The sequence below is a fragment of the Chiroxiphia lanceolata genome, chromosome 8 (genome assembly GCF_009829145.1).
Source record: "Chiroxiphia lanceolata isolate bChiLan1 chromosome 8, bChiLan1.pri, whole genome shotgun sequence".
NCBI classification, from domain to species: domain Eukaryota; kingdom Metazoa; phylum Chordata; class Aves; order Passeriformes; family Pipridae; genus Chiroxiphia; species Chiroxiphia lanceolata.
In genome coordinates, this window is record NC_045644.1 from 12,789,936 (window position 1) to 12,817,135 (window position 27,200).

A 27,200-nucleotide genomic window follows, 5' to 3' on the forward strand; every position below is an offset into this window, starting at 1 on the left:
ACAGTTTAGGAGAAGCTGGTGACCTGGAGTGTGATGGGACTTGATCTGGGATTTACAGGCATTGTCCAAGACTTTTCCATATCTGTTAATGTAATAAGTAGTGCATTTATTCCCTTGCTTTAACAACACAATGTGTAATTTGTACTGGATTAGATGATGGCTTCGTGAATGTACATGCCAATTCTAGAAAACGTGTTTGGCAGATTCCTTTATTCCAGCTGTGTCAATACACAAATCTGAGGCTCTTTTTTTAAATAGGGAGGGGAAGCCCCTGGGTAACACTTGGGCCATAGCAAATAGCTGCAGATACAGCACTTGGAGTCTGTAACTATCAGTTTGTATTATCAGAACCCAGAGATACACTGTATGCTCTACTTGAACAACTCCGTACACAGATAGACCCAAGAAGTCACAACTGTAATGAGAGAGAAATATATGTGTTTATTTGAATGTGCACCTTTGAAAGGCTTGTTGCCTACTAGCTTGTAAGATTTGAATAAATACAGTAATGTGGTATTTCCTAGTTGTCTAATGCTCAGAATATCCAATGTCTCTACTAGTGATGTAACCCATAAAGTATTAAAGCTGAATTGTATATTATCCAGTTTTCTGTTTTCCCATGAACTTTTCCCATGTTCTGATCACTTCTACTTTTTCCAAAAGTACAAGGAAACACAGTAGAAGACTGAGGTAATATGTATTTGTGTGCAGAGGTCAGGGTGTGAATTTCCACATATATACATATGTATTTATGCACATAATGTGATATGAAACAAATCCAAGTAAGCTAGATATTTCAGCCAGAATGTGCAATGCACTTTGGGGCTCTGTATCAAGCACTTATGTACATACCTAGTCAGCTGCCTTTGGTCCAGGAAAAACCTGTATGGCAGCAATAACTGGGATATTTATTCACATGTAGTGGGCTCTCCATGGTAGCCAGCTCTGCTACTGCAGGAACTGGAGTACAGCAGCAATGGGATTTGCTAACAGCACAGCTGAGAAGTCTCTATCTACAAATGTCACAAGATTGTTAGTAGAAGTGTAAGAAGACAGACTGGAAGGATTAGGATAGCAAATCCAACTAGTTACCTTAATAACCAGTCATTGCAGGAAGAACATGTTACAGCACACCACTGGGATTCACTTCTATTTTCCTTGAACTCAGTAACACCAAAAGCAGTGCAAGGACTTCAATTCCCTCAGCTGCTGCTGAGTCCTAAGCATTTGCAGTTACAGTCAAGTATTGGTGGAGAACAGCAAACTGTGGTCTCAGCTCTTGGTCTCTAGTCCAACTTTTAGCTTCATAAGGCAAAATGCTGCTGTGTTAATAGCCAAAAAATGATATCAACAGAGTCCAGCCTTCCAGAAGTCCCCACCTCCTCCTGCTCCCCATCATCTCTTCTCAGAAAGCCCTCAAGTGTTGTTTCAATCACCAAATTAAGCAAAAACTGCTGCAGCCTGTGCTCTGATAAGAACACAACTCAGCTTTCAGGCCCTCCCTAAGGAGGGAAAGAAAAGTGTTTCCAGGGGCACTCCATATGTGCATTGGGTTGTCAGGGTTCCAAAGTGATGCTCTTGAGGTCAGGTTCCTATTATGTTTTTATAGGGACACCTGTAAATTTTCAGTTGAACACTGGAGCAAGGCACAGGAGTGTGCAGCCTCTCATCCTCCTTCAATGTGTTCTCTCTTCCCTAAATGTTAAAACTATTGCTCATTTTTAAATATTGAGGGTAGCTTACTGGGCAGAATGTAGTCTGTGGCTGTGTGACCACTGTTGAACAGCAATCAGGTGTGTGGTTTCTAAGGTATGTCCTTCAGATGTTCTTGGTACTGGGAACAAAATGTTTGCTTATTACATTTTAGATGCTTTTTATTTTTTTTTTTTTTTTTTGAGAAAACCAGAGTTTATGTGGTTATAATTCTTCATTCAGTTTTTTAATGCTCTGGTAGAAGGCCTGTTTCATAACCCATATAGAAGGTCAAATTTCCTGTGCTGGGCTTACCAGGAAAGGAGTGACAACTGTGATCCTCTTTTCTCTTTTCTCTTATGTGAAAAAGCCAACAACTCTGCCCTATCACAGCACTGTGGCCTCTTAGGTTATTTCCTCAGCAAATTGAAAAACCTCTTGGAGTTAAGCAGTAACTTGGGCTGATGAGTTTTGTTCCTGAGTTCCTAAAGCAATACTTAGTGCACCCACAGTAGTTGCAAGGTAACAACCTTCACTCTTGACTGTCCACCACAGACATTTGGGGTTGCAATACTTCCTCTGGGAGGTGGAGTTTCCGTGATGAACCATGCTCCCAGCGTGTAGCTCTAGGACGTGAACTGGATGGAAGGATCATGTGGTTGATCTGGAATCCTAACATATGGCCCAATCTGCTTTGGGCATGGCACATAAAAGGCTGTGAACCTGTGCTGTGGATCTTAATTGTGTTCAAGTAGGATGTCTACCACAAGCACATCTTTCTTCCTTGAGCATGTCTCTGAGCCCCACTTTCATCTTTAAAAGTAGACAAACATTGCTTCACTGTTGAGTAGTGGTTGCAGTGAAGTCTGCAGTGCACACAGGCTGGAAAACATTATGTGTTTTGAGGTGAAAGATGCCTTTAATATTTCACCAGCTTTAATAATTCATCCTGAGAAGACAGCCTTAGTCCGCCTTGCAGTGACTCATGCATGGACTTCTGTACCCTAAACTAAAGTCAGCTCTATGCTAGAAAGACCTCTTGCATGTATCTCCATATTTAAAAGAAAGATGCCTCTTCTGTGAACTGTAAGGATAAAATTCTCAGAAATTGAACACTGGCCTTCATATGAATTCAGTGGTTTCAATCTAGTGCCTTTGCCAAGTGTGTGGGACTGAAGTAGCCCTTTACAGAGAGCAGAGCCAGTATGGACAGTAGTGTCTAACAGCATACAGGCACAGAAGTGGGTGTGAGCATAATCTTACTGCAGAAAAATCTGTCCTGTAGAATGCCACTCCTGGTGCCTTTCTGTTTCCACTTCTACGCATTCTTTAGAGGTCTGTCAGAGGCAATTACGATTGGCTGCCCTATGTTTATCAAATATGTATGTACTGTGTGGGACAAGCTCTAGGGGATGGAAAAAGCAGGTGCCTTCAGCTGTGCAGCAATACTCTTACCTTAGCTATTTTCTAATGAATCAGATCATATCTCTGAAAGGAAGTAATCAGCTGTTGGCATGAAAAGGTCTGTGTGACAGGTCTGGAAGTGACTTAATTGCATCTAGTATTGCTTTCTAGGACAGTTTATGTTATTGGATTAAAAAAAGTCTCTTGAGTTAGTTCAAAGGCAGAAGGACTTAAAAAAGCATCTGAAGCCCAAAGAACGCATGTCAAATGTACCAGACTGCTGCTTGTGTGGGATTTTTTCAAGACTCTTGAGAGATGGAGTGTTATTTAAGTATTTGTTTAGAGGAATGTGTACTCCTGCAGGAGAAATATCCATGCCCGACAGTGTTGCTATCAGTCTTGTTTACTTTACTTGAGCTCATAAAATCTATAGAGAAATTAATGGCTGAGGAGAGAATTAGAAACTAATGTTCAGCATTGTCCTGCAATTTTATGTATTTATTTCTTAAAGTGATTTGTAGCATCTTATGATCAGGCAGGCTTCAATGGGAATAGCTGATTCCCTGTTGGTGTGAAAAAAGGGACAATACTGAAGAATGGCTGGATAAGGATAGATGTAAAGATAAGCAAAACTTGCCTAAAATGTAATCCTTTAACTATGTTCCAGTAGTTTCCCATGGTGCATGTTGTGGTTAACATTTGCTTAATTCTTTTGCTTTTGTAAAAGCCTTTTGAGAAGAGGATTGGGAATAAAATTAAAAGCAAGAACATGATTTTTTAGAATCAAAGTCTTTTTGTCATTTAGTCATTCTGCAGTGTGACCAATCCATTTTGCAATCACCAACTTGCCATATGTATGTATATCAAGTGAAACTGGTAATTTCCATAACTTAGAAAATGCTTGAGAGTTATCTCAGCTTCCATGGACTCTGTGGGTGTGGAGACATCTTGCCGGTTGCAGCAAGGGATGCTGACAGATGCCAACCAAAGCAGCAACATATGTGGGGAGAAAATTGCACTCCTACCTTAAAAATTTGCATTCTGAGGTTAGTGTTCAGGCTGTTGGAGTAATGCAGCAAAGCTCAAGTTGAGCTTCGTCTGGTCACAGTGGCTACAACTCCTTATGTGCCTTCTGTGAGGCTCAGACTCCCTTTAAATCCTCTTCAGAGACGAGGGCTGATGAGTCTCAGTCTAGATATCCATGCCACATCACCTTTAGAGTTGTGTTTTGATGCCTGAGAGACAGGGGCATCTGTAAGAGTTAACTCAAGCTGTAAAGCACTGCCTAATTTTTACAGATGGTGTGAGTGCAAGAGAGAACCTCAGACTGGCTTGGCAGTGCACAGAGATAACTTTACATAATTCCCTGCAGATGTTGCTGCAGAATGGTTTTAATAATGAATGGTGAAGTCAAGCTCAACTCCAGCATAGAAGGAGAACTCAAAATAAATGCAGTTTTGTTGTGTGTTTCAAAAGCAAGTTTTCTAATATTTCTATGATGCTCTGGGTTGGGAAAGATGGCAGGGGAGGGGACAAGAGATTGGTCTTAGTTTGCGCCATTATAGCCCTGGCTTCCTGCAAACAATCTGGCTAATTTGTCTGCAAATCATGAACACCTATGAACCTGGGGACAGGGGGGAAGAGGTGGTGGTACCAAATGGCAGCTGCCCAAAGCTTCTAATGAGAGGATGGCACAGAGCAAGTACTTCATGATCAACTGGGCAGAGTTCTGCAGTTTGTGGATGACATGCAGGGGATATGTTGAGGAACTTGTCTGCACTGCTGCCATTTTCTGCTAGGAGTCAATTCTTGCAATATGCTGTAGTTTCCTTTCTGGAAGGTTATGGCTTGGATGTGCCATCATAATTCAGGTTTTGGTCTCATAAGGGGTGTGCTGCCTTTACAGTGTCTGCTTGGCTGCTCTAAGACCTTGCACATCTTGCTTGTGAGTATCCATTTGTGACTTCTCTGTTGCCAGGGTGTGTTGCTGAAAGTTTCTCAATCTTCTCAGTTGTTTGGGTTGTTTAAGTAAAACACACTTTTTTTCTGTAGATGTGCTATTTCAACGAGCTACATAAAGCCTTTCTTTTGTCTTTTTGAGAGACAAGTTTGAAATGGGAGAATTTCAGAATTGGGGCTGTTTTTTCCTGAACTTGGACAGATGCTGCTGATTTCTCAGTAGTTGTGGAGATCTCTCATTTATGCTTTACCCTTGCACAGAGTTTATAAAGGAAACCTTTAGAAGGAAATGATAACTTTCATGAGTTCTGTGGTGATTAGAAGCTTTAGCCTTAGTCATTGGTTGAAGAATCAAAGCAGCTTAAAACCTCAGCTGGACTCTTATATGCTCTGTCTGTACATGGTGCTGGATTTGGTTGAGTTACTTGTCTGTAACGTAGCTCAAATGTGACTTGATCTCCAGCTGTTACACTGGAGCCTGTTCACAAGATCAGAGTCGTGAGTTTTCCTCGCTGAGGGCTTTCAGGAGCTAGGAATGGCAGTAGGGAGGCATGGTGATGTGAGGGAGGCATATGCGCAAGTGCATACCTAGGCATGAGGGCGAGGGGTATTCTCTTGGCAGGGAGCCCTTTTGGATGGAGGCTCAGCTACTCTGTGGCCCCAAACACAAGACCTAAACTTGGCTCTGAGGCCACTGTGCAGCTCAAGGAGCCAAACCAGAGGAGCTGTATTGTGAAATGGGCTAGCACTGGGTTGGCATCAAGCAAGTGTGATCCAGCTCTCCGAAGAAGTTTTTACCATGGTTTGAATTTGGCCCAAAGGTACATTTTTTAAGTTAGGCAAGTCTTTTTTGCGATTGTGCCTTATTTCTTTCTGAGGAAGAGTTTACGTAAACTATTCCAGGCTAATTGATATCAGCTGAAAGCCAGCTTCTCACATTTTGTGCCTAATTATAACTGTATGTTAAACTGTTTGCTACCCGTGTCGATACGTTAGTAGTGAAATAAGGAACAACCATGAAGACGTGTTTTTGAAACGGTCTGGCAGATCCTGCATGTTCGCTGCTGTGGGCTTCATGGCAGGAGAATCCACCTCCTGCTGAGGGAGAATAACTAAATTTAAACTTTCCAACCATGAGCCTTGTGAAGCAAAGTTTCCAAACCTCTGTTGGGCCAGAAGATGGAAATCCATGTCTGAGTTTGGAGAGTAAATAAATAGAGCTGCCTAGGAGCTGCACGGAGGCAAGTGAGGGGTTATTGCTTGGGGCACATTGTCTCCCACCCACATGCTCCAGGGAGTAAAACAGGGTTTGTAACTACTCTTCTCTGGTAAAATCTTCCGTGACAGGATTTGGCATGAACTTGGGTGACTTTTAGCATGAACACTTGAGCATTGTTTCAGGAGGGTGGTTTTTTCTTTAAAGACAGTTGCATGTGGCATGGCAGCAGAGCCCAGCCCAGGACCTTCTCTTCCCCCTCGCTGGGCTCAGGCTGTGGCATCCCAGCTGTGGGAGAGCTGTGTGGCTATCACCCAGCTCGGGGCTTTGCCCCTCCATAAACTAACCAGTGTTTGTACCCATCTATTCGCAAACCAAGATGGTGCCTTTGCTCATCACAGGCAGGCTTGGGAGTCTTCTGTGAAATTTGGTGTGTTTATGACAGCCATTAAAGTCTTTAAACTGTTTTGAGGTGCGTGTACAGAAATAGCTGTTTTCCCAACTCCCTTTGGGGGAGTCTGGTAGGCTGGTATTGGACAAAAGTTTGCATTGTCCTGACAAAGCAGCTTGTGTTTTTGGAGGGAAACTGGGAGATTACAGAAAACAACAGAAGTGGTTTGCTTACCTGTTAGACTTTTTATTGTCCTGTTATCTTAACCTGGACCTTGTCTGAATGGAGGAGAATCTAGTTGTGCTCATATCTGAGAGCAGGAAGTTCTTGGCTGAGTGAGTCTACATCAAAAGTAGCGGAGGATTCCATAAATCAGTGTAACCAAGCAAGAAAAGAGGCAAGGATAGTTGTGGTTGGAATGTATTTGGTCTGAAGTTGGTTTGCCTATAATTTTATTCATCTATCCACAGATATGACTGAAAGGTTATATCCCTATAGCTGGTGAATACTTAACATTTTTATAGATAGTGGTAAAAATTTGGATGTTCGGGTGGGAAGACAAATAATTGGCACTCATTACCTGAAGTCACATTTCAGTTAGCTTTTTCTCTCCTATTTCTGTTCTGTGCAGTACTTTCCAGCTTCCCAAGGCATTGAATTCAGGTCATGTTTTTTAAACACCAGCTGTGGTTACAAGTGCTCTTGAAGCACTTTTGTATCCTGTTCTGAAATCTCTGCCCTTCTACTAAAGTGTTTCCTATTTCCATCATTTGACTTCTGTAATACTTTGTATTAGAACTTGGGCAGCATTTGTGCTGCTTCATGTACGTTCACACATACATATATTCATATATGAAGTGTTTTGATACTGTAGATGTACGTGTACATGTGGTAAGACCAGCTTGGAAAAAATGAATTACAGAACTTGAATCAAAGTTGTGGTTGCACTTTGAGTTTCTTAAAATAAATTGTCATTTGCTCCGTTGCACCCATTTTTTACCACTGGGAGAGTATCTGATAGAAATGGTACAATAGGACTAAACCCCTTCTTGTTCTAGGACGCTGTGGAATAACTCAAACCTGCACTGAAGCTGCTGACACTGCCATCTTCTCGGTAGCAATTTACTGTTCTTGCTCCTCTTAACGTTGACTTCTTTAATTTCTTTTTGTAGGTTGGTGGTTTGTGAGCACAGCAGAGGAGCAGGGATGGGTCCCTGCTACATACCTGGAATCCCAAAATGGAACCAGAGATGACTCTGACATCAACACATCTAAATTTGGGGAAGGTATGGAAAGCTTTTTGTTATCAAGGAGAAATTGGTATTCACTTGCTCTATGCTTTTTTCCCCTAGAGGAAAACTTGGAAAACTCTTGCTGCCACTTATGGCTGTTAATCCAGTGCAGTAACCTCTTCTCCCATCTTGTATCAATAAATAAATTGTTGCAGAAGAAATCGGAGTGAAGTACTATGTCTGTAATCTCTTTGTGACCAGCTTGGACAATGAGTGTGATGAAAGGTTCAAAAGATGAAATGATGCCCATTATAATACCCTTTAAAAGTAGACAAACAACTTATTTGCAAGTCCAAGCAGTTTGTTCTGGTGGTGTCCATGGAAGGAGAGAACTTGCATGACTTGTTTGCAGAAATTACACAAGCGAGAGCTTCTAATTGGAAGAAGATGCATGATAGAGCCACAGACCATTGAACGGAGTGAGATTTAACTTCAATTGTTCCTTCTCGTAACTTTTTTTTTTTTTTAATTAATCTTTGAAACTAGTTTCACTACTGTTTGCTGTGGTCTGTGGTTGTGTGGAAAGGTAATTTTATTTGGTGTGGTCTCTTTCTGTTAAAAGTGAGATGCCATTTGTCATGATATGTATTTAGCTGCACTGCTTTTTTTTTTTTTTCTTTTTACTAAATATGCTTAATTCAGGTTTCAGAGGTGGAATAGTACAGCCTCACATATTCCTTAGTTCCATTATGAAAGACTAACCACATCTTAACAGAATTCTCATGTAGCAACTGTGTACAAAGGACACTTTTATTATTATTTACTCAATTCTAATGAATCTCTTGCTAAATCTAGGTGCTCTTGATGTGACACTTATGTAAAATGTATGTGGAAACTCAGCTGACCTTTCCTTAGCACAGGCAGGAGGCTTAGAGATGTGTTGGGGTGACCATCTGCCCATTAAGAGAGCACACAGGCAAAACATAACTGTGCTGGGCCCCAGGGGTGACATCTGTGGCTTATTGAAATCTCTTTCTCTATAACTCATTTTTCCCTGTTCAAATCTACCCATATCCTGGGTCACTTAGGGTTTAGAGACAGACTGGCTGTAGACTGGTAGGCCAGGAACCAGTCTGGTATGATGCAACATCTTAGCAGATGCAAAAGCAGTTAGTAAAGTTTCCTTGTTAGTAAAGAACAAAAACTTGCTGCTCTCGTCTGCAAGCATTGAAGAATGCCTCATCTGTTGGTCTGTAGCTTCCTCCCTTTTCCTGACTCTTAAACAGGGTGCATGCTTGACAGCTTTATTGCTTAAACTGCTTTTATTTCAAACTCTCCTCCACCTTTCGTGTTGCCCTCTGGAGTGTACTCTGCACAGGGATGTTGCCACAGAGCAGTCTATCCTGGATAATGGCAAATCCATCAAATGTTCCTTATCTCTTTCCTCTCGGTCTCTTTTAATCCGTTACGCTGCTCTCTTCAACTGTGGTCAGCAGTCCTACTCCCTGCCTTACTCCAAATCCAGATATGCTGAAACCCGAGACTGTTCTTCCCTTTCTGTTCAGTTCCACCTCAGTGACAAATCTAATTGCATTACCTCCACAGCTGCCTTGATGTACCTCAGGTTTTGCTTGCTTTGCAGTAACTTTGGTTTATGTTATTAACCATATAAACTGAGACTTCTTGTGTTCGTTGTTTTTTCCCCTCCAGTTCTTCTTTGCTTGGGCTATTCTTCTCCATATATTTGTTTCATAAGTGAGGAAAGAATGACTCAGGTTCACTCTCTTTAAGAAAGTGTATAAAAGTGAACCTACTTAGACAGAAAACTTGCCAGCTCTCTCTCAGTAGGCAGGAGAAGCGTGCTCTGATATAACTGAGGAGGAAGGCACTTTAAGTGAATTAAGTGCCCTAGCCCCTAAATTTAGAGTTCATACAAGTTTCAGAGTGACTTTGAACGGGCAGAAACACTCATATAGGAGCTTTCTGTATCAGACTCTTGGTCCTCCCCGTTTGCACGGGCCTGGAACAAGACCACAATCCAGGCAGACCCAGAATTCTGCTCTGCTGTGGCAGGCCCTTGTACAGATAAGGAGGTGCTGAACACAGCTTATTAATAATTCTACCTCTACATAGCAGTAATATTTCCATATGTCTCTGTTTAAATAATCTGTTCCCTCAGAAAGACAGAAGTGTTTCCTCCCTGCATCTGAGCCTGCACAACATCTTTTGTCAGGATGAAGGCAGACAGCTGACTGCTACCTGGGCCAGTGTTTAGACCAACACCATCTTGCAAGGGTTGGAAAACATTCAGAAAGCAATCTAAAGAAACATTCAACAGCTACAGGAGCTGATAAAGTAAACATGTTAAAATACTCTCTGGAAAGGTTTAGACACTTATTGATAAACAACCTTTTTGGTGACTGACTGTGGCATGACCAACCAAGTCTAAGTCTGGGATCAAATGGCAAAATTCAATATCGTTGAGGAGTAAAAAACCCTGACTTGTACAGAAGCATCATTGTGATATGAGGGCTGTCACTGGGGATGGTTCTATGTTATGAGGACACGGTGTAGTGGATCTGTGTGACCCGCTGTTTTTAAGGGGTGCTCCTGGATGACCAAATCCTCCAAAGTCCCAGTGTGACCAATTAGCAAGGTGACTGCTCTGTGCTGACACCTGCAGCCAGTTTCTACCCCTTCTGGACCCCTCCTTTCTGCAAACTTTTATGTTCAATCTTTCATCTCCTCCTTTCTTGTTCAGAAATCTCCTACTGCAGGCAGCCTTACTGTGAAGTTAACTTCTCTCTCTTCTATAATCTGTGTGTCTAGTGAGGTGTCCTGTGTTGCCTCTTGTGTAGAATGTATGTAACTGGCAGTCTAATGTCCCGTTGATTTGGAGAAAGTCACCAGGTTAAGTTCTCTCATCTTCTGTCCCACCATGGGCTTCCAAGAGGATCACCGATTTCCATTAGCCAAAACCACAGCAATCTATGAACTTGATATTCAGCTCCTCTGAAAATTTGTGGTTGTTTTTTGACAACATAGGACTAAAGGGGAAGTACAGAGTACACAAACTAGATATTGTGTCTGTTCAACACCATTCACTGGAACTCTGCTTAGGGTGACATGGAGAGGTTTAGGCCTTACAGCAAAGATGAGAAATTGAGGAGAGTGAGCTGGGTGCGGAAGTCTGTCTAAGCCCCTGACAGAGGGGCTTATCCCCTGATAAAGGACAGAAAGTCAAAAACCACTTTTTGGTAAAGTTTGGGTTTTTTGTTTGGTTGTTTTTTGATTGTTTTTTCTTTTGTTCAGCTAATGACTCCCCAGTCAAATAATTTTGCTGTGCCTGAGTGTCTACAGAGCATAGTTCTAGAAGACAATGGTGTCTACTCCATGATGAGACAATTAAGAAAAATGGGGGCAAACATTTTACACAATGGTGTTTAGAAGACTAGGGTTCTGCTCCAGTGTAATGGCATATTCCCTAAATAAGTGCACATAAGAAGAATTGAGTGATAATTAATGATGTGATATCAGAATTTATGAACAGCTTCCCAGCATCACTAGCAAAATGATTGTGTTTGGACTTCAGCTGTCGCTGATGTGCAATATTTTGCATTGCTTTGTGGCAGCATCAAGCACCCCTGCAGTAGTTGCCAGATTAGCATGGAAGCCCTTGAGTGGAAAACCAGAAGTGTTTGTCTATGTCTCTGTGCCAGTCCAATGGGTCCTGTACAGGCAGAAGAAGGAACTGAGTACAGATCTAAGTATGCGGTCCAGAAAACAAGTGGTGTCCTCTGTGCACAGCTGCTCTCACAATGCCATTTCCATAAGTGTTTTGTCTTTATTTATAGTTTAAGCATAAATTATTGTTTCAATGTGTAGCTAATACTCAGTCCTGGCTTGTTAGCTTCTTGAGCCTGCTCGATAATTACAAGGTTAGGATTTTCCTCACATTTGTAATCTGTATATTAGAAGTTTTAATCATGAGAATTAGCTGTGGCAGTGATTGCGAGTCACGTCTTGCAAGCAAGGTGACATCAGACACTTTTCCCTTGGGTTCCGTTCCTGAGTGCTGCTTTTATAAGGGAACTCATGTAAGAAAAGCTTTTTATTTCTTTTATTTGGATTTGTTTATGGTGTTGATAATTTTGCTTAGAGAGGATTAGAACCCTGTTGGGTTTGATGTCGTATGCAATAGAGTGAATTCCCCAGAGATAATGCAGCCAAATTAAGAGACGAAACTGCCACTGCACCCTCCTTGGACAAGTCGTGTAGTTGTTTTGGGGGGTGTATATGTTTTTTGGGTTTTCTGGGCTTCATTTTTGAGAAAAGCCAATAGCAAGAGTTGCAATTTGTTACAGTTCTGCATGGTTCATGTTGCTCAGGCTCAAGAAGATAACTTGTTCCACTGTACTGTATAAACTAAAAACATCTGCATCCTGCCTAATCCATTTCCACTAACAAGACCAGTGCTTGTTAATGCCATGTTTTGTTTTTATTCCTCATCCCTCCATTTTTTTTTCTTCTTTTTTTTTTTTTTCCTTTGTTTTGTCTCCATCCATGTTCCAAACTAGTTTCTAAGCGACGCAAGGCTCACCTGAGACGCCTGGACCGGCGATGGACGCTGGGCGGGATAGTCAACAGGCAGCAGAGTCGAGGTGAATTAATAGTTTCCTATGGCACCAGCCACTGAGGGTGCTCCAAAAGCCATACTGCAGCTTCGTGTGTTGGGATCTGAATATTTGGCACTCTGGTAGAGAGAAGCTCCAGAGTTCAGATGTGGATTTCAGCTTGAGGGTGTCTTGGAGCCAGGATTAGGCACCCTGGGAGCTGGAGGCCTAAGTAGCCAAGGGTAACTCTGCAGTCTGACTCTTCATTCTGTTGGGAAGCTCACATCTGTTGTGGTTTAACTTAGGGCATATTTGTACTCAGTCTTTCCTACTTCAATAAGCACAAGTGGTACTTTCAGTGCCATTAAAATGGGTTGAATGCCAAAAAGCCGTGGTAAGAGATGTGCGTACTGGAAAAGTGCATAGTGGTGTGGAAAGATGAAAATCATTCCAGTTTTAGTCCCCTCTCTTCCTTGCAAGCAGTCCTTGATACTAAGGAGAGAGTTCAGAACTTCTGGGAGATTTTGGTATCATTTCTAGGTGTTCTGAATACTATCAGTTAGCAGCATTTAAAATTTTTTTTTATAACTTTCACTGATCTAACAGTGAGCATGGCAGGGTGGGGGGAACACCTTGTCTTTGGGTGAAGCTGTGTTTGTAAAGCCTTCCAAACCAAGTCCTTCTCCAGTGCATGTGAATCATCTTTCCCAGAGTAAAGGAGGTACCCCTTTCTATCTCCCCCTCCACTTGCAAAAGCATCCAAATGTAGTATTTGTTGCGCTTTAAAAAGGAAAGGTGCAGGACAAAGCACATTTGCACCTCTGTGTAGCTTTCAGATGACCTTCCTGAGGGCATGGATCCAAATGTAAGCACCAGAGATGATTCCCAGTTGAGCAAAGGGTGCCTTTTCCTGTTATGGAGAGAATGTACTTTTAAAGTAGCAAATTTACCTTCTGGATTTGATGATGGTTCTACGTGCAGTCTCATATGTCTCAAGCGCACACAGCTTTTCAGTGACCCTTTAACTTTGTTTCAAATTATTATTGAGGAAACCAAAACAATAAGAGCAGTGTTCTTCCTACCGTAGCTTGACCCTGCAGCAACTGGAACTACCTTCAAAAGACGAGGTCTTGCTTCTCAGCCACCAAATACACCCTGAAGGCACCAAAAAAAAAAACCCTCATAAGCACACATGCTGGCTTATGAAAAAGAAGTTGTGCTTATTTCTGTACCCCAAGATTTTGGGAGCTACTTACTTTGCTTTGTCAAATTCTGCCAGATGCTTCCTGGCAATTTATCTGGGAGAATTTGTGGGAATCAGTTTTCTAAACAATTTGTTTACTGGTGTAAACAAATACATCCTTTCATATTCATACAATATTGCAAACAAAGCTCCGTAAAATATTGAGACAGCATGACCAGTCCCTTAGCACAGTCAGCTGGTAAGACTCAAGAACCTAAGTTGCATTCCCAAGTTTTCACTCTTGCATTCTGATGCCCACCATCTGTGTGCAAATTCTCCAGACCTGCCCTCTGACCAGTGTCAGTGTCTTCCCTGGCAGTTTTCCCCACCACAGGCTCCCCTAATCTCTTCCATTCCTGCTTTTTTCTTGCTTCATAACATTTTCTTCCCTATTAGGCCCAAAAAGTGCTGGGGTTTTTTGAGTGTGTTGGAGAATATGTGCTTTAACTCAAACTAAATCTTAGCACTTGAACTTCTCACAAACTGTGGCATTCTATGATTCTGTCCAAGGTCTGGGGGCACCGTCTTTGGCTGAGCTGCTTCTATAAGGTCTCTCCAATGCATTTCAACCACAAATAGCCAGGCTGGCTAAAAGTAAGTTGTTTAATCTCACCAGAAATAGTAGGTTAGGGAGCTCTTACAAGAGCACGCTCATTGGAAGTAAAGAAAGTGATTTGAATGTTTGGGCACAGGTTGGAGACAGTGGCTTCGTCCTCTGGCATAGCTGTAGCCTGTACAGACATCTACGCCTTTCAAACTGCAGTTGTTGAAAGTATGAGTCTCTCTGGGTGTCCAGCCTGCTGTTTCCTAACAGAGCACAGTTTATATGAGGTCAGGAGATATTTTCTCCCTTCTTTCCCTCCCATTCCAGCCCAAAAGGCTTCCAACAAGGCCAAATTTGGGTGGGTTTGCAGGGAAATGACAGAATGCATGAAGTGTATGCACGCACCCCCCTGCCAACCTTCAAGTCCCTGCTCGGAAGTGCAGAACTAGAGCTGTTAGAACAAGAGGTTGCCAGAATTCTTTAATACAAGCAAAACAGCTTTCCCTCCCCCACTTGGCCTCTTCCTTGGAAATAAACTCAATTAAACATTTTGGCTGAAATTCTTCCCACCCAGCGATATTCTGCTTGAGATAGTCCCTGCTGTTGGGTTAGTTCCGAGAGTTCACTGGAGTTTAAAAGCAAGCTGTAAAGGATGCTTCCCTTTATATTTACACTTGGGTACCACTGATTAGCATTTTTATCAACTAGGTCTGTGATAGAATAATTTTAAGGCCAGAACTGAAGGAATTAAGCATTGTTTCTGAAGGCCAGGATTTTCTAAGTAACTTGGTTATTAAAAACACTGGGAAAGCCTGAGTGCAGAAGGGAAGGATGTTTGCTTCCCTGTTACAGACCGCCTAATGGAGGAGAATTACTAGGGCTAGCATATGACTTATTTATTTCTATTCTTTACAAAGTCATTTGAAGAGGCTAAGCACCCCTGAACTTCAGATATTTGGAAGCAATGTTACTGGGTCTGTGAATAAGAAACATGAAAGACAAATTATTGAATATCATGGTAGTGCTCCTTTTTTTTAAAGCTAAAAAAAAACTGCAAAGAGAACAGCTGTAGTCTGTTTCTACAAAGAGAAACAGATGACTTTTGTTGCTGAACTTTTCTCTTTAAAATGGTCTGTGGTGTGCCCAGATCTAAGAGATTACATTGGTTTATGTTTCTTATGTAGTTGCAAAGCTTGCATTTTTTTTTATGATAAATGTTTTTAAATGTGGTACATTTTCTAAACTTTTTCCTATACATTATGTGAAACTCCAGTAGTACAAATACAGGTTGTGAGAAGCCTGAAAGTTTATAGTTTTCTTCGGTCTTGACACTCATTAGACCTGCAAGCTGCAGAGTTCATGTTTTGTACTGGGTTAAATAGTAATTCTAAATATGGATTTTTTTGGAACTTCCCCTGGCAGGGAACTTGGGATTTTTTTACAGGCTAATTTAATGGAAAGTCATTTGTGCTTTTACAGTTTGATTGGTAAAACTGGGGATTTACATGCCTGTCTTTTATGACAGATATCTGACATAAGTTTTTGCTGCTTTGTTTTGTGCCCATCCTGTTACAATGCAGGAAAGTACTTTAAATTATTCATACTAACAATATAGCCACAATAGCCAACAATATATGGGCTGAATTTTCTGCCAAATGAGCCTATTATTTAAGAGTAGCTCCCAGTACAAGAAATAAACTATTCATTGAAAGAGTTGAAGTTGGAACCTATAGCTCTTCCAACTGCTTGCCTATCTTAGGGAGAGCAGGACCTTGATGGAGAGAGCTGGACACTGTGTAAAGAGTAGGCAGCCATGTAACCCAGTGGTTTTGATAATTGAACCCTATCTTGAGTTGGTCTTGATACTGAAACCTCATATCCTAGCCCAGGTGGGTGGTTCTGCAGCCAATTTCAGAGCTGTGGAAAGAGCACTTGATCAGTACTGGTAATCCAGCCTGCCTTGGTCTGTTTGTACACTCTTACCCTTTCCTGCATCTCACAAGAGCTGTTCTGCCCTCTTTGACAATCCCCTCATTACCCATGGGACTTCTCCCTTTGTTTTCACTCTTTTCCTGTTTGTCCTTGATGCTGATGAAACGTTTCTCACTCAGAGCAGACAGGCTGTGAGTGACACTGCTGTGCTAAATCAAACCAGCACAGAGCAGCTTCAGACTTAGTTTGTTCTTTCCTTTGGTTGATTTTTTTTTTTTTCTCCCTCTGTTCTCCAAGGAAAGTAGTAAACGTTTATTGCCTCTTGCTGGTTGAAGAAAGAGCACGCGCAATACTAAACTGTTTAAAACAAATGTCATTATTGTTCTTTTCTATCTGTTGACATAAGGTTTTCTGTTATTTCAAACAAAAAAGGTGGGGGGGGGGGGGGGAAGGACAAAGGCTGAAGAGCTCCTGTCTGCAGATGAACAGATTTGATAACCGTGGACAGTTATTTTCTCTGCTGCATATTTAGGCAAGTAAAACAAAGACCATGTTGAATTAATGCTCTCTGGAACAGCGAGACTTTCCAGAAGCAGGTCTGACAAAGGGGGGGTGGAGCGGAGGAGTGGGGGAGGGCGAGTGCAGACTGCTGACTGAGGGGAAAGTATTTTGAAAGAAAATTCTTCTGTGGTTTGGAAGATGTAGGTTTGGGGCTGTTGCATTTTGCTGAGAAATCATTAATTGGCTAATTTCTAGACCAGTTCCCCCCTACCCCCACCCCTACTGGCATATCAAACAAGGATGGGGTCACGGAAAGTTGGGGGCATGTACAAGCACCAGCTAAGCAAAGGAGATTACTCCCTTATTTGGTTGGTTCCTGAAGTGCTACGGATAACTTCTACACTTTTTAATGGAGGCAGAAAAGAGGAAACGTACAAAAAAAGAGGTGAAGGAGAGACATGTGAAATGGGGTGCTCAGAATGTGGAAGCAGAAATGTATGAGCACTGGCCATTTGCCTGGGAAAGATGACACTGATTATGCAGGGCTGGAAATGTGCGTGGTATTTTAGCTGTTTAAAGGCAAGGTTCCTGTCCCAGATAGTTTACAGCCTAAACAAAGAGAAGGAGATCTGTGTATCAAAGGAACCTGGGCAAGTGGCAATTTGGCACACATCTTATTGCGACCAAAGGGGTTTTCACAGTGAAAAATGATACTTATTTAGTATTTTTAAAAGCTTTCAGAGAAGGACTAAAACTAAGCTTGTTTGGTAAGGCAGGAAATCAGGGTAGGTAAGTCTTATTTTAGGAAAGATTTTAGAGTTTCAGGTTATTTGATACCACTGAGGAAGGAGCCTGCTCAGGCTGATGAAGCATCATAAGAAAGGCATGAGACTGAGTGGGAAAAGATCACAGAATTTGGAGGAGTGGGAAATCTACATGAACATGTGAGAGTGTGTAGTAGGATATTAAAGCAAGGTACAGCACATAGGCTTGAAAATTCAAGATGAATTAGGTATGCACTTGGTAGGAGCCTGGTTGAAGTGCCAGAGCACTGCTGTGCCAAGAGCCTTCAGCAAGAGCAGCGGTACTGAAAGGCTGGAAAGGGAGCAGAGGAGGGAGGAGGTGGCTAAAGTGGCTGTGCAAAAGGGGTTGAAGGGATGGATTAAGGCTCTGGCAGTGAGGAGCAGCAACGGTAGAGGACTTTGAAAATGTTGGCGCAAGTCTATTACCTTGGTGATAGAGTAGGAGGAATCTGAAATAATCAGTGCCAAGGGAATCTGGATGATTGAATAAGGAAGATTTGGAAAACGCTACTGAAACTCTGTTACAACTTGAGCAGTAAAACCATAGGTCTGCTTTCCTTGACCTGACAGTGAGTATAAATCCAGACAGCCAGAGGAGGGACCAAGTTATCTTTTCAAGACACCTCATAACTTTCATGTGTAGTGTGTGTGTGCACAAGCACACGTGTAAGATATGAAATTCTGGTTTGACAGTTGGGATTGGACAAGCCCCACGGGCTGTGAAGTTCAGTGTCTTGCTTTGTTAGTCAAGTAGGTACAATTTCTTCAGAAGCGAATGGAGCTTCATCTTAGCTCTCCTGAAGTTTCTCCTATGAGAGAGCTCTTAAACTATCCTAGCCAGGTTTTAGATCCAGTTTTGCCTTGATTCTGTTTCCAGCAGTCTCAGAAATAGGACTCTTTCCTCAAAATTAACTGAAACTGCATAGAAACTGGCCTGCCTTGGTGCAGAGAAGAGTTTTGCGCAGCGTTTGTGTAACCACTGAAAGAACCGGCCTCATCATTCCCAGCATTTTCCCTTTTTCACTGCAGATCTGCAATGAACCAAACCAGACTTAGGGTCATACCAACTTTTTCTTGGCTAGGTTGGCTTCACATTCATCTCATGAAAGAGACATGAACTGTGCAAACAGAGGTGACAGGTGCAAGGCAGGATGACGGAAGGAAAAGGGAATGGTCTCTGCTACTGCAGCACTAGGCATGCATTCAAAAACTGATTTCAAAGTGACTTTTTACTTTTAAAGCTATTGCTGTTTGTGTATAGGAAAGGCCTCAGCTTGGCAGAACGGTGTGATGTTGCTGGAGGAACACAAAATAGTTGTATTGTTGGTTTGGTGGGTTTTGGTCGTTCTTTGGTTTTCTTTTTTCCTATTCCTTTTTCTTCTTTTATCTTCTAGTAGTTATAATACCAGTGACTTCCTTGTACCAGGCCTGTTGTGTACATCTGTACAGAACACACTGAGTATGTGGCTGTAATGCAGGGCATTGTGCAGCTCAATTCTTTTGTCCTGTGTATGTGCGCACCTTCCAGCTGGACAGCCAGATCTGTGCTATATTTTCTGGAGGAAATCTTTGTTGCTAGTAAAAGCCCTTTCTGTGGGCTGTTCCAAGGACATGGATGCTGTCCTCTGCTGTCCACACTGTTTTCCCAGTGATCCACCAAGATCTGTCCCTGTGTTTTGGCCCCAAACCTCTACTGCATTTCTTCTGGAGATTTTAGGTAGAACCGGAGTGAAATAGAAGCTTGCCTTTATTTGGGAAGGAAGAAAAGAAAGAGTAGAAAGACTGATAGAGAATCGAGGCTTTGGAATAACTAGTGAACTGAGCACTGGGCTGCCGTGGTGTCTGGGAGGCACAGCTACAGCAATGTGGTATGAGTTGGGTAGTACAAATAGTGTGAGAATTCTTGTTGTGCATATTTTAAATAGTGTCTGTGTCTGGGTAGGAAGGAAAATGACACATACTAATCCTTTTGTTCCAACCCAAGTAGGTTCCAGTTGGATAGTGCATGATGTGACAGACCTGTATTGTAGCTGTTTGCCAAACAGGCTTTGCTTCTTCATGTGTGCCTTGTTCAGATTTACTAGTGCAGCTGAATTTCCAGCAGAGGAACCTCCATCACTTCAGCTGGGGAAGATGTCTTTGACCTGCAAATTAGCGGTAAAGAAATATAAGTGAAGTTTGCTAATTGACCTGTTAATACATCCCTGGATGTCACTCACTAAGAACAGAGGTGCCTCCTTGCCGTTTTCTCCTTGAAGGGGGAATAGGGCTTTGATCCCATTACTTCAAAAGTGCAGCCTCTAAGCTGCTGTATGTACTTTGTAGCATGTAGTAAAGTTTATTCTGCCCACTTGACCTCAACAAGTTGATGTAACAGAAGCTGCAGCTGGGGAATACAAATTATACTTTTGATAGCCTTTTTTATTGTTCCCCTGGTAATTCTTAGGTCAAAACTTAATGAACCAAAATTATACACTATTTTATTCTCTGTAGATCTGGGCATATAACTTTAATAGTAGGTCTGGGATGGTTCACTGGCTTGTATTTTATACTATTGCCTGTCACAGAAGCTGAATGAAACAAGCTTGTTATATCAGATTTGTCAGTATAACTTAGAGCAGTGTCGTTCTACTATCTGATGTTCTTCTGATTCTCTCATGAAACCATTTATCTGCGTTAAGTCTTTACAGTAACTTTACATGTCAGTCATGAAGCATGAAATATCTTCTCTTAAGGACTTTTGAAAAAGAACCTGATATGTTGAATACTGTATCAGTCCTCTTAAGTGACACATCTATTGAAAGCTCCCCTGCTCCCTTCAGCAAATCTTGGTTTAAACCAAATGTCCACTGGCTAGAGATAATCTTTGAGAAACAAAACGCAATTTACACTTTGATTAAAAGAGGAGCAGTATCTCCAAAATACTGTTTAAGTTACAAACCTCATGTATGTTTGAGGTATCACCTGCAGCACTGACAGAAACCAAACATGTAATCCTGCAAATGGCTGTAATTTTTGCTGTGGAAGTACTTTGCGAGGGGAAATTGTAATGGTGGCTTCTTGGTTTTGATCTGTAGGCTTAAAAATACAGCTGCTAAACAAAAACATGGTAGGACCTCCTTTTCTAAGTGGATTTTTAGCACTTTTGATTGTCTTGCTTCACAGAAGATCCCTTCTCTTCCCTCCCTGCTTCCATGCACTCTCTTTTTTCTACTTCCTCTGTATAGGGAAGAGTCACCTGAAGGCCTTTCCTCTCGAAGAGCAGTGGGTTTGAGTTGAAAGCCACAGGACTGAAGATGTAAGCAATGGTGCTCATAGACAGGATAAGACAGTGGCAGTTCAGAAGAGCATCCCAGTGCCAGGGTATTTGGATGAGGCTCCATCCTCCTCAATAACTCAGTGTTTGAATTTCTAGAGTGGGTCATTCAGAGCCTTTGGGCAATATCACGTGTGATGTGTGCAAGGCAGCAAGGTGAGAGCAGCAACAGGCAAAGCAGGAATCTCAGTACTGGGGGTAGAGTGCTGTGCTAGAGCAGAGTCCCTCCTCAGTAAACCTAGGCAATAGTGAAAATCTTGGGAAAGAGGCTGCAGCTCTCTCAGCTGGGGATGTGGCTTCTCCATGCAGCTGTTAGCCACTTTTTCAACGTGCCACCTCAGTAGCATGGTTAGTCCTTCCCAGCCAGTTGTAGCCAGAATAAGAGGAGTTGGAGGATACCTCTGCTCTTCTGCCTTGCCTTTGAACTAAATTGGAAGTGAAGTCCAGAGTTGGCGTCTGCCTTCCTCCCAGCCAGTAATGAACAGGTAGAATGCTGATATGTACCCACAAGCATAGCTGCAGGCCCAGAAGTTGTGTTTGTGGTTGCGGTTGTAGGTGATTGCATCCTAATTTGCAAAGGACCCTTACCCACACCTTTGATTTCTCGAGCAATCAGACTCAAATGCTTTTGGTTTTGAAGGGTGACTGCTGTCTCAATTCTTCAGGAGAAGTCCTGCTGGAGCAGGAGTTTGGAAAGTTGTGTTGAAAGCTAGGAATGATCCCTCACTCATGGCCTCCTACCCTGTCATCAGCAGAAGAAGGGAAGTCGCATCCCCGAAGAGTGAGACCACTTTGTGCAGCAGGAGGAGCTGAATAGCTGGCTTTAGCTGCAGCAGAGACTGGTGTTTGTGTGTGGAGGAAAAATAGAATAAACACGAACTTCTGCGGTAGTTGTAGCAGGAAGAGTGAACTCTGATAGCCTGGGTTATAAAGCAGCTTTGGTATGGAAGAAAGAAAAAACAGGACTTTCTTCCAAGGCCTAGCAAATATATGCTTAGCTCTTTATTACTGTCCTAGAAACATCCCTGGAAGTGTCTGAAGCAACGTGTATCTGGACAGTGCAGCTCTGAACTTTCCCTTGGCCCTTTCAGGGGCAAGATCTAGCTGCCCAGGGATCTTCTGCAGTTCAAGTTAGTGCTCAGGGCTTTGCAGAAACCAGACATAGAGCTACTTCTGCAGCAGTGACTTGAAAAAGAGGAAAACTTGTGTCCAATTTTACCGTGCAGGGTGGAAACCCAGCTAGGAAAATTTGTCCTGTGACTTGGAAGTGCGGTTTCGTTAGCCAGGTTTCATTCGTCAGGCCCCATCTTGTAGTGGAGTATTTCTGTGTGGAAGGTGTCATATCCAGATGGTGAATTACAAACTAACTGGAATTTCTTACCCGTGATGAGACAGTTAAGCAGCCCTCCTAGGGGAAAGCAGTAAAGAGCGTTTTCCTCTTGGTGGCAAAAGTCTTGACAGATTTTGCGCCATCAGAATTAGAAGGATCCGACCGTGACCCATCAAGGGAACTTGACTTCGGAGATGTAGCTCTGCTGAATTCTCTGCCATCAGATGCTCTGTCAACATTATTTCCCCCTTTCTGAGGTATTATTACTTACTTTGTCTCAGTAAGGGTTTGTTGGGTTTTTTTGTTAAGGTTTGCAGACTTCCCCCAGCAACAAAATACAGTTGAGCCACAAAAGCAAATAGTCGATTGGGTCTGATTTACTCTCTTGAAGAGTGTTTCCTTCAAGTTGCTGCAACCTTTTCATAGCTCCTTTGTTCTGCAGTGATCAGGAGCTCTGGATTCACTTAATTTCCTGCCAATTCCTGTGCACTGACAGCCCTCTGTTTGTTTTCTCCCATGCTTTATTGTGCCTTGTTGTGACTGCCAGTAGAAAGTGCTAGGAAGGCCAGCTGGGGTGCTCTTTATTGCTTGCCTTCCCTGCCTTTAATCTAGCTATAGAAACTCATGCTGTTACCTGCACTGTAGTTTGGGTTGAGGAGAGGGTCTTGGTGGCCATTTGTGTCTGCTGCTGCAGAGGAAGGCTGGTAGTTCAAGTTTTCAATGCCAGTTGTAATTTTTTAAGCTCCAGAGGAAATGGTTGACCTTAGGTGTGATAGAAATGCTGCAGTAAATGTCTCCTGGTGGGTGGAGGAAGATGCTGACAAGTGTCTGTTCTGCTCTGCTCCTTGGTTTGTTCTCAGCAAGTCTGCTTGCTTACCTCTGCCTGGCAGGGAAGGGGATAGATGCTGGAGACGAATAGGGATGCTAAATTTTTGGCTCAAACACTGTACTTGAAATCCAGTCTTTGCTTTTGAAGTACATGTCTTAGTTCTGGCTCTCCTTTACCCCAGCCACACATGCATTTCTCTGGAGTGAAGCCTAGCAAAAGTATGTTTGTGAAACACTTCACAACCCATGAATGCAAATGCTGTCAAATGCAAACCTCTTTTATTCTTTTGTCACATTTTTTAATGTTGTTTCAAGCTCATTGCTGTAGACCTATGCTGCTTGGGAGGTGCAAGGAGAGCAGCATGAGGGCCAGCCCCTCTGAGCTGGGGAGATCTGTCCTGCTCGGGTTTCAGTAACACAATGCTTTGTGCAGCCATGTGCATGCACAAAGAGCCAACTGGCTGGAGCTCCTGTGGTGACGCTTGGCTGATTTGGCAGCCGGATTGATTCTGTCAAGTTACAGTATGGGAGTTAAGTCCAGCTTCAAATCCTCTCCCTTACCCGCTCAAGAAACTTGGAGGGAGGAGGAGAGGGAAGAAGGGGGGAAAGCTCTCTGGGGACTTTGTGTCATTATTGGCATGGAAACATTTTGTGATTATCAGCAGCAGGGTAGTGGCAAGAGGCTGATTATCTATCATGTCGTCAGCATAAATAACCAGTGGGCCCCTGAGCAGGGCTCCGCCTTTTGTAATGGCTTCACGTAATCGCTGCATAACAGTTTAAAAGCAAGCAGTACAGAAAAACAGCTGGACTGATTCTGACCCTAACTGATGTTACCTTTTCTCCCCTCACTAGAAGAGAAATATGTCACTATCCAGCCGTACGCCAGCCAGGGGAAGGATGAGATTGGGTTCGAGAAAGGGGTCACCGTGGAGGTCATCCAAAAGAACCTGGAAGGATGGTGGTACATAAGGTAAAGAAGCTCTGCAGCCTGATCGTTACGGAAACTGTGACAATGAACTTTTCTGATCGTTCACTTAATGTTAGCGTTTAAATACTTCTGTAGCTGGGCAAGGAAGCCCAAATTGTTCATAATGCCTCTTCAAGAAACGTAAAGTCTAAGGCAATACAATGGTGATTAAAGTAACACTACAGTGTCTGCAAAGGCTGTGGACTGTTCCAGTGAGGAAATGCCTTAACTTGTAGTTTTAGAGGGGTTTTTTTCTTGCTTCAAGTTAAAAGCCCATATCTGAGTTAAGATCTGTGAGACCTAACAAGGCTTTCTGTTGTGTGTGATTTCAATGTGTTTCCAGTATGCCAGTTATTCTGCAACATGTTTAAATCTATTTATAGTAATGCTGAAAGACTGATTGTGATCTCTTGAGCTGTTTGGGGCAGGTAAGTGCTACTTTCAGGGATACAAGAGATCAGTTTGCTGGCTACAGCCCTCTTCCAAACTTACCGATGGTTTCAACTAATTTGCCTTGATTTCTACCTGTCAACATTAGATATTCCTAATGTAGAGGGACTATATTCCAAAAGCAGGTGAAGTTGTTATTGGGTATCAAACTTTGTTATGTATTTGGAACAGTAGTCTTAGCAGAGAGTTTTGACTTAAAAATCTCCTTTTTAAATGCTTATGGGGAAGAGTGTAGGTTAGATGCTGTCTCAGTGATGTAAGGTGTCAGGGTAAGTACTTAATGAGAGCTTTCTTCATCTGGGTTCACACAGCATTTAGGTTTTAGTGCTCTTTCATGATTCTGCTCCTTGTCTTGTATCTTAGTGTGAATCTGGCAGTGCTGTGATATCCCATTTCTCTTTAAACAAAATGTGATACAACAGGTAGCTAAAAAATGAAGGTATATCTCTCAGCACTGCAAAACATCTCATCTAGTCATCTTTTTCCATTCAACTTGTAATTACAGTGATTATTTTTTCCCCTTTCCCTCCCTAAGTCATAACTTGCTTTTGTTTGAATTCTGCTTAATTTATCAACTATGAATGAGGACTATGAAAATGCTGACTGAAGCAATGTTGTTGTTTTTCTTGATTTCCCTTACTTAAAAAGCTGATTTTTTTTCTTCTATTTAATGGTCCCATAGAGCAAATAAGCTAATAAAGATAGCAGTGGAGCCAGGAAGGCACTCTAGATAGGAGGAACTCAAAAATGCCTGGGTTTGGTCAGGTCACATTTTTTTTCTCCTTTAATCATCCACAGAAGTGGAATTCAAAGTTGCAGATAGGGGAATTGAGCGCATAGGTTTTCTGAGGGGAGAACCATTGCAAGACGTCTCTAGTTTGTTTTTTTTTTACTCTCTTTCCGAAATGTAGCCTGGTTACTACTGTAGGTTTCCCTTTGATATGTTAACACTTTTACAATAAGCAGAATTTTTTTCCCTGTTTTCTCACACACTCCTTTGGGCCAACCCAAAAGACACATTTTTTTTTTGTATAGCAGAAGTGCCTTCTGCAGAATGGAGGCACTTGCTGCAGTGGTTTACATGGCACCTTCATTCATGGCAATCTGCTAGCAGGACAGTGGATGCCCCAGCCACCCCATGATACTTGAGGAATGCAGCATGTGCTTGGCTTTTTTGTAAGAGACCTCAACTCGATTTTGAGTTGAAAAACCCCTCTTCTTGTTGAAAAAATGGATTAGGTGCTCCCCATATGTGTGACAAGCCTGTGGGGTGTCAACTATCATCCTCTCTGCTGCTCTGGAGCATTACACTACACTCTTGCTGGAGGATTAAACTCTTAGAAAAAGGTTTGGTTTTTTTCATGGGCAGCACTTCTGGAAACATTGACGTGATCCATCCCTGCAGGCTAGTCCTTTGCAGCCTGGGTAGCTGATCTTCAACTTCTTGTGCTGTTCATTGTATGTAAACTACCCTGAGTACTGTTAGGTACCCCTCAGAAAAGGATTCCATATCTGCAGAAATTCTCTTTTCTGAGTATTGAGTGCCTTAGAAGGAGCAACTCCTCCTGTCATGAGGGTGAGGGGAGAGGGAGCAGGAAGAGAATGCAGTTGACTCCTGCTGACTGGATGACAGACTGAGTACACCTCAACGTGTAGAAGTAAAAACAAATCCAGTAGTTTGCAATGGATTCCACCTTAAAGACATTAGCTTGTTCCACCTTAAATACGTAATTTCTCCAAATTCTTGGCCATGTGCTGATCCTCATTTCCTGTCCTTATTTTTTTCTTTTCTTTTCTTTTTTTTCTTTTTTTCCCCTAGTTTGCTTCCCTCTGGAGTAATTCCAGTGCTCTGGAGCTGGAAAGCAGATGTGACTCTCAGACTTACAGAGGCACTTCTGACTTTTTTAACATTCCTATGGTTTTAATCCATTTTTTTCCTTCATGTAAGATAAACAGGGAGGATTTTAGAATCATGAAGGGACCAAATCACTGCACCTAATTCTGAAACCCTGTAGAAGCTAGAAGAAATATTGGTGTCTGTCTTTATTTTTTCCTGTGTGCACTATGACTCTTTAAAAAAAAAAATCAGGACTCTGGGGAAATGAAAGAAAGGCTCTGACCTGGGATCCTTCTCACTGTTCTATTGCATGCAGTAGGTCTGCTTTCTGGTGTGCCCAAAGCTGGCATTAACATTCATCATTTAGATCTTACTTTGTATTTATTTCTGTCACCTGGAGGTAGTCTCATGGTGCCCAAGTGGACTTGACTGCAGGGCAAATAAGTACCAATATGCTAAGTATGGCTTTTGTTATTTGCCTGTATCTTCATTTTGTGGTTGTTCTGAGCCTCAGCCCATGTGAATGAAGTGCAGCTGGGAGGTGTTAGCAGCACTGAAACGAGGAGGAATCTAGGATGGGGTTTGAAACGTTTCCAGTAGCTTGTGAATATAAATGAAGGAAGGATGCTTGTGTTTCAACTCTTAGATATGAAATGAAGATCATTACCAGTCCAGGACTTCTCTGAAGCTGATTATGAGTTGCTTTAGTTCTTTCACCTATAAAATAAGGAGATACGGTAGTCTTCTAAGCTTATGTTTGCGAAGAGCTTTAGGATTACCAAATTCAAGGACTAAAGTAAAAAATGTAAGCCTATTTGACTTACATAAATAGCTTTTATTTGTGATGTTGTAGAAATAAACTGGCAGTTGCTGGCAACTACTGCTCAGCATTAACTCCAGGTTGTATTGACTAACTCCAGGGAAGTAATAGCCTGCAGC

General features: G+C 42.2%; 1 protein-coding gene across 7 annotated transcripts in view; it reads left to right on the forward strand.

Moving 5' to 3' along the window:
• The window catches only part of SH3PXD2A (SH3 and PX domains 2A), a 260,591-nt gene that overhangs the window by 213,710 nt on the left and 19,681 nt on the right, over nt 1-27,200 (forward strand). For 6 of the 7 annotated variants that reach the window (XM_032694529.1, XM_032694530.1, XM_032694536.1 and 3 more), the window contains 3 exons: nt 7,835-7,948; nt 12,472-12,555; nt 23,860-23,977. In XM_032694529.1, coding sequence (XP_032550420.1) covers nt 7,835-7,948; nt 12,472-12,555; nt 23,860-23,977 — 316 coding nt within the window. The remainder of the gene's footprint in view (nt 1-7,834; nt 7,949-12,471; nt 12,556-23,859; nt 23,978-27,200) is intronic. The other variant, XM_032694531.1, reaches the window with a different exon arrangement.